We start from the raw sequence: 7,275 nt of genomic DNA, 5'->3' as shown, positions 1-7,275 counted from the left end.
TTGTCCGAGCTCCGGCTAAGCCTACCCTGCATAATTGGTTAAACTTGGCCTGGTCGCTTTAACCCAGGTTATATATCACCGTCTTGAAGTTCACTTTATCTTAACAGCTTTAATGCAGACTTAGGGAACCTCTCATGTTAACTTCAAAGCCCCGTTCCGAAAGCCTTAGAAGTCAGAGACTAAAACCCTGTATCGCCCTCAGAATCAGAGAGAAGCCGGACTCTGGCTGACTGTGGGAAACTTTGTCAGAGAGCAACTGCATTACATACTCCAATTCTGTTTATTTAGGAAATTCGCTCATTAAACATACCCGGTGAAAAGACTGTCCAGAGAAGTACAGGATGGAAAATAACTTTATTTAAAAAAGGTGATCTTTGACAGAAGGGAACGCGTACTAAATGTGACATTATATCGCTAGCGGACAGTTCTTATTAACATCCAGAACAGTGGAACAGACAACAGGAACGAAACAGGCCAGCTCAGGTTGACTCACAGGCTATTTGTAGACAGAGTGATGGCTCACATCAATTAAACGTGTTTTCCTCTTTGAGTTGTTTTTTTTTTAATGTTTTTCAGAGGATCTCAGTCACAAAACTGAACAGTTTTACACCAAATGCTTGAAATAAAAATAGAAAAATACAGGAAAGATGGCTCGCTAACAAAAAATTACGATAGTACATTTCTTGAAACTATCACGCAAGTTGAACCGAGCACTTCATGAAGACGGCCTGGCAACACTGCCTCAGGAAAGAACAGAACGATTACCTTTTTTTTCTACCGAAGTAACATCAAGCCTGCATGTCATGGTAAACACATCACGTGGGAATACAGAGGAAATGATTGGTTTTAAAAGGGGGCTCCCCCCGCCGTCTCCTATCTTTGACAGAAGGGAACGCGTACTAAATGTGACATTATATCGCTAGCGGACAGTTCTTATTAACATCCAGAACAGTGGAACAGACAACAGGAACGAAACAGGCCAGCTCAGGTTGACTCACAGGCTATTTGTAGACAGAGTGATGGCTCACATCAATTAAACGTGTTTTCCTCTTTGAGTTGTTTTTTTTTAATGTTTTTCAGAGGATCTCAGTCACAAAACTGAACAGTTTTACACCAAATGCTTGAAATAAAAATAGAAAAATACAGGAAAGATGGCTCGCTAACAAAAAATTACGATAGTACATTTCTTGAAACTATCACGCAAGTTGAACCGAGCACTTCATGAAGACGGCCTGGCAACACTGCCTCAGGAAAGAACAGAACGATTACCTTTTTTTTCTACCGAAGTAACATCAAGCCTATATGTCATGGTAAACACATCACGTGGGAATACAGAGGAAATGATTGGCTTTAAAAGGGGGCTCCCCCCGCCGTCTCCTCACTCACATTGTAATTTGCCTCAACAGTAAATCAGAGCTCACTGCTGGGCCCGCTTGACTTCAGCGTGGAGTTGTCCTCTCCCAGCATGCCTACGCTCATGAATCATTCTGATTCCTGGCTTCCACCAGGCATTTCCTCTACAACTCTCTACCTCTCAGAATTCAGCAAGGAGCAGAGCGCTGCTCACAATCCAGGGCAGCCTTCGGTTTGGGCCACAGGAGAACAGGGAACACAGAATGTCATTCTAGAGCTTTCCAGATCTTGTTCTAACTGTTAAAGGAATATTCCGGGTTTCAATAAAAGTTAAGCTTAATCGACAGCACTTAGCACAATATCGACTACTACAACAATGCAAAAAATGAATGAGGCCAATTTGTTAAAATACTTACCATTTCAATAGTATGTAAACAATATGCTGTGTTTTTAACATGATTGAAGTATGAAAATTTGCTTACTAACCTTTTCTGTTCAAAGTTATGTTGAGTTTTATAACTGCGCTGCCATTTTACAACAGAATGTCTAAAACCCAAAAATGACCATAAATATGGTGACAAGAACTTTACAGCACAAATAATAGACACGTTTCAATAGAACAATTAATTACAATTTTTATAAAATTATTATATTGTATTATATTTTTTGTGGTAATCAACATTAACCTACAAGTGCTGTCGATTGAGTTTAACTTGTGTTGAACCTAGAATATTCATTTTATTCTGTCGTTGTGTGGATTTTCATGGTTACTGACTTGTTTCCAAACAATTTGGGAGTCTCTCATTTTTTTTCATCATACAAACTGTGACATATCTTTATAATAACATTCATAAAAAGCAAAGAAAGATCTATAAGTAATCCATAGTGCCATGGGGAAAATCACAGAAATATCCTACAAGAGCTTTGAGTTGCTGTTTTCCAAAGAGTGGGTAGAAAGTAGAAAGGATTTCTTAAATTATCAACTATCAACAAACAATCAAAAACTGCTTCTTAGCATTTAAAAGACCAAGTTGGCTAAATTCTCATCGTATTCAATTATATACAAAACATACAACGTACAATACAGAGATCACTAAACAAGTTCACGAATGAGATCACTTCTGAAGCTCACAAAGCGATGGCTCTGTGTCGTGTAAGCATGTCGTGTGTATGTTAGCCTGTGCCTTCGTGTGCGAGTGTGAAGATGTATCTGTCGTTTCATATCATGGCCTGGATCACCATCCTGCCTTTAACATAGTGAATGTAGGAGCTCTGCTTTTCGGCCAGGCTCTGAGTGGCCATTGTCTCATCATCACTGGCATTGGGCTCCTCTTTCACCCGGATGACAGTGTCCAGTGGCTCGGTGGGTGAAGCGGAGGTGTTGCTGCGGTTGCTGTCGGGACTGTACTTCCGGATGACGCCAACAGAGGGCGAGCTGTCCTCCTGCATGGCCTGGTCATAAAAATCCTCTCCCTCTTCCTCCTCTGACTCCTGCGGGTGGACATTTGGCTGACGAAGCTGCTCAATTGATTTCGAAAGCATCTATGGGAGAAGAGAAACATGATTTATTATTGGATGTTCTGTCACATAATTGTGTCAGTCAATGAGCCATTTACTGTCCCTATGCCAACTCAGGCAACACAAACACTGTCATTTACTAGAATTGGAACTCATTCACAACACTGAATAGCAACAAAACAGTGAGCCTCATATAAATATATCCTATGTCAAGTAAATATAGTCACTGTGTTCCAGAATGAGTAAAATACTTTTTATATCTCCCACTAAAGCTTGTAAGCGGATGTAAAATTACACAGGTGCCCTATTTAGCGCAGGTAAAACATTCAGTTACTAAACCAGAAAGCTAATCCCTGATTTCACAACATTCATGACCTCATTTCTCTCAGAAATAATTTATTACTCCTAGCTACAACAGTTTAGGGTTACAGACTGTCCAAAAAGAGATTATTTACTTGTTAATAATTAGTGAGAATATTTAGGAGTTGCTTATGAGTTTATCGGTTTATGGTACAAACAGAATTCAGTTTTGCTCTGGAACAAATTGCAGGGTCAATTAAATGATGCTCATTTGTTTTGTAGGATCTATTAATTTATTTAAAATACGTATAAATGCAATTCATAAATAAGATTTGAATACATCTCTTCAATGATGAGCATGTTTGAATTTCTGAATTAAAATTAATTTTGATATTTTTTTTGGGGGGGGGGGGGGTAAAGTTAGAAATGTTAGAGTGATACAACTGCCATAATAAAGGGGGGGGGGGGGGGTGTAAAGTTAGAAATGTTAGAGTGATACAACTGTCATAATAAAGAAAAAAGATTAATTAAAATAATTAAATTCTTGAAATGTAATGCTTAAATAGTTTGGAATAATATATTACCTTTTCTTAGAAAAGAATATTTTAGCTTCATTGTTTATTAATATTAACTTGTGTTTGCCAAATCGGAGTCATATGATGCAACCAACATGCTGAAAAAAAAATACAACATGAAATGATATCTTAACTCATCATAACTGTGTGTGTCAAGGTAAAAACCTCCTTAAAAAATATCAGATTGACCTTTAGTTCAGACTGTAAAATATCATGTGATATGATTCCCCAAAAACTTTGATATGTGTGAATTAATAATTCATGAATTTACTTTCAAAAACATACAAAAAAAGTTTTTTTAAGTAATTATTTGCATACACTCGCATGTATTCAAGGTGTAGGTAAAATGTTTTATTACTTGATGGTTTAACCACATTACATTTTTAGAGTCAGTAAATTGAGACTTTCAATTTCATATGACACCAACATGAACACAAAGACTACATTTCTAAGAACCTGTTTTAAACTGCTTTTGTTATGCACTCTGCATTTAAAAATGTTGAATGTAAACATGATTTGATTTGTTACAATTCACATGATTTGAACATGAAAAACAAATCAGTTAGCAAATGTCAAACAACAGTCACACAACTATACCAGTCATTCATGACCCAGACCAGACATTTTTGTGCATGGCCTTAGTGACTAAGGCCACAATAATAAATAGCCAAAACAAGTGCTCTCTGGGCACTTTTGATCTTCATGTCTGAAAATTGCACTTGTAACCTTGAATTTCCCATAGCACTCTCAGCAATAATAAGGCATATCAATCTGCAAGCTCCTGCTAACAATGGAGTCTTTCACAGCGCGAGCCTCCCGTGTTGCTTGGCTTGCATGTGTTGCAGAATAATTGCACTTAAACGGATGGCCAGGTCATGGCTGCTGGTGCACAGAAACACAAATATTTCCACAGGGGGAAAAAAGTATGTATTCTATCCACTTTGGTGCCCATTTGAACTTGTCCCTGTGCAATTTTGTGGTGTTAGCATGCAACCGATGTCTTAAGCTATGCTAAATCAAGTGTCGCTTCTGAACCCAGAACAGGTTTTTCCCTCACATAATGGAGATGGGCTGTCCAACTTTAGTTCCCATGTGAGCTGAATGGTATTTCAAGGAAAATGTCTGTGCTTTAGGATGACAACGTAACAAGAATAAATTAGAACAAGCTTCATCCTCATCTTCCCACGATAGCACTAAAATCATTGTTACACTGACAGGTCGGTTTAATGATCGTACCTTGTTGATGTGGACCTGTTGCTGGTACTGTTTCTGCTTCTCCAGGAAGTTTTGGTGTTGCTGCTGAATCACAAGTTGAGCTAGTGTGCTCTGGGGCAGCGGAGCAGATTGGGTTCGGTTTAAGGGCCGGTGACGAGGCAGTTTGGGTCGGGTGCTGCTCGGAGAGCTTTCCATCATGGCCAGCGGAGAAGGGGGATGCACAGGACTTTGACCTATGCAAGAAAATGTATGGATCTGGTTAATACAAATCTAATAGAATAAAAGTTTCATTTCATTTAAAGGAACAGTTCACCCCAAAATGAAATTTATCACTATTTACTCACTCTAGATCTCCTTAGCATGTTCCCCAATAGAACAAGTGATGCTCAATTTATGAATGAATCATTCTTTTAGGTTGAATCAGTTGGTCCAATTCCCAAAGAAGTCTGAATGATTTCAGACCCCCCCCCCCCCAATTTACGGTCTGGGCAAATTGACACTAACCGCTGAAAGTGAGACTACAGTGAGTCTACAGATTTGAGTTGTAATTCCTAGTATAGGTCACCATACTTGGCCACATGTCACTTCACACCTTTTTTTTTTTAATGATGGGCAATGACTTCCTTCAGACTTCAGACCTATCCAGTCTGAGAATAACAAACATATTTGAGATTTTCAGACTATTTTAGAACACATATTGTTTACATTTGTCATTCGTCAAAGCAACAAGGCCCAAGATTCTGCTTGAGTTTGCTGTGTTCAGAACAACTTGAAAGTCTGGTAGTATGTGATCGTTTAGTGTATGATGCTCATTTTTTTCTCTGTAACAGTTTACAAAGTCAGTGTTTTAAATCTGTTTAGATTTGAAAAGCCATGTTGTGTATTCGAGCCTTAGTCTCAGTGACCAGGTTGCAATGGTTAGCATAGTATGTTCATAAGACAAAGCTATCGCATGACTTCAGAAGACTTTGCTCCTTTCATGTTGCTTTTTTATGCTTAAAGTATCCGGTCCCCATTCATTTCATTGAAAAATGAAAGAAAAGAAAAAAAAAGTAATATGGGTTTGGAACGCCATGAGGGTGAGCAAATAATGACCTATTCCTTTAAAAACTAAAAAAAAGAAAAAGAAAAAAAAAAGCCACAAGCTGAAAGTTTACAGGTTCAAACCCACAAGGGACAATCTGGAGCAACCGACATTGTGCTGTTAAGCAAGGCACTTAACCCCATGTTGCTCCAGGGGGGAATGTACCTGTAACTTAATGCGAAGTGAAAGCTGTGAAAAAAGATTTATTCTATTGTATTAAAAAAAAATCTATTCTATTCTATCGTATACATCGAAGTCTCTGATGTTCTCACCAGTAGAGAGGATCTTTTGGTGGCGGAGTTGCTCTTTCTGGAGGAGGTGCTGCAGGAGAGCTTGGTGGCTGCTGCTCACTTTGGTCTCCATAGCAACAGACAGGGGGACTGGACCCAGAAGATGGGTGGGCAAACCCGGAATGACCACTGATACGCCACCGCCCTCAAAATGCTTCTCCTGAAGTCCTAAAGCAGCCTGACAGGTGATAGAGAGGATATGGTCTTTTATTTCAACTGGTTCACTCACAAATGTATTGCATTTATTGATTCAAACCTCAGTATGTGCTCTGAGAAACATGGGAATATGTGGAATGGTCTTGAATTGTTCAGATCGATATGTCTCTTATAGCCAAATATATGTATACAAATGTATTCATATTTATTTAATCTTCTAGGTAGGGAGCAATAAACTATTTAACCTGCAAATTAACTCAACATTAAATATTATTTGGAGCTACACTTTTTTATTCTGGTTTGGCTGGACTTTAAACAGCAGTAATGGATGAGGTGACTGGGGAGGGCTGGAGTGCAACCGACACCAGACACTTAAGCACAATATTTATCTAAGGCCTATAAAATCTCCCAAGGTCAAAGGCCAGCACCCTGAGGCTACACATATCAGCCAGTCAGCCAGTGATGGCTAGTCTTTCAACAGTCAAAGCAATATGCAGCTGAGCCAAGGCCATAAAATAAATTTCTCCTCATTTATCAGTGTAAACATCCACATTAAATTCTACAGAATTAAATCCGTTTTGGTGACTCTAAATTGGAGTTTCATAGAGACATAAATTTTTTTTATAAAAATGTTGTGATTACACCTTACAGTCGAGTGACAACTTACATTAAGAGTGACAGCAAAATAATATTAAAGTATAAAATATTCACATTATATATTGCACCAAAACTATTCACAAAATAATGGAATTATATATATCATAATTAATTTTAAGTTTAAACA

General features: G+C 38.2%; 1 protein-coding gene across 2 annotated transcripts in view; it reads right to left on the bottom strand.

Annotated features, from left to right (window-relative positions):
* Positions 1-882: 882 nt before the first annotated feature.
* The window catches only part of hdac9b (histone deacetylase 9b), a 32,471-nt gene continuing 26,078 nt past the window's right edge, over positions 883-7,275 (bottom strand). For both annotated transcript variants that reach the window (XM_016232238.1, XM_016232239.1), the window contains exons 9-11: positions 6,318-6,513; positions 4,983-5,194; positions 883-2,895 (exon numbers count right to left, since the gene is read on the bottom strand). In XM_016232238.1, the coding sequence (XP_016087724.1) occupies positions 2,572-2,895; positions 4,983-5,194; positions 6,318-6,513 (732 nt within the window). In that variant the 3' untranslated portion in view covers positions 883-2,571. The remainder of the gene's footprint in view (positions 2,896-4,982; positions 5,195-6,317; positions 6,514-7,275) is intronic.

The sequence above is a fragment of the Sinocyclocheilus grahami genome, unplaced genomic scaffold (genome assembly GCF_001515645.1).
Source record: "Sinocyclocheilus grahami isolate Dianchi unplaced genomic scaffold, SAMN03320097.WGS_v1.1 scaffold408.1, whole genome shotgun sequence".
NCBI classification, from domain to species: domain Eukaryota; kingdom Metazoa; phylum Chordata; class Actinopteri; order Cypriniformes; family Cyprinidae; genus Sinocyclocheilus; species Sinocyclocheilus grahami.
The sequence above is the reverse complement of the archived record's forward strand: the minus strand, read 5'-3'. Positions and strand labels throughout refer to the sequence as shown.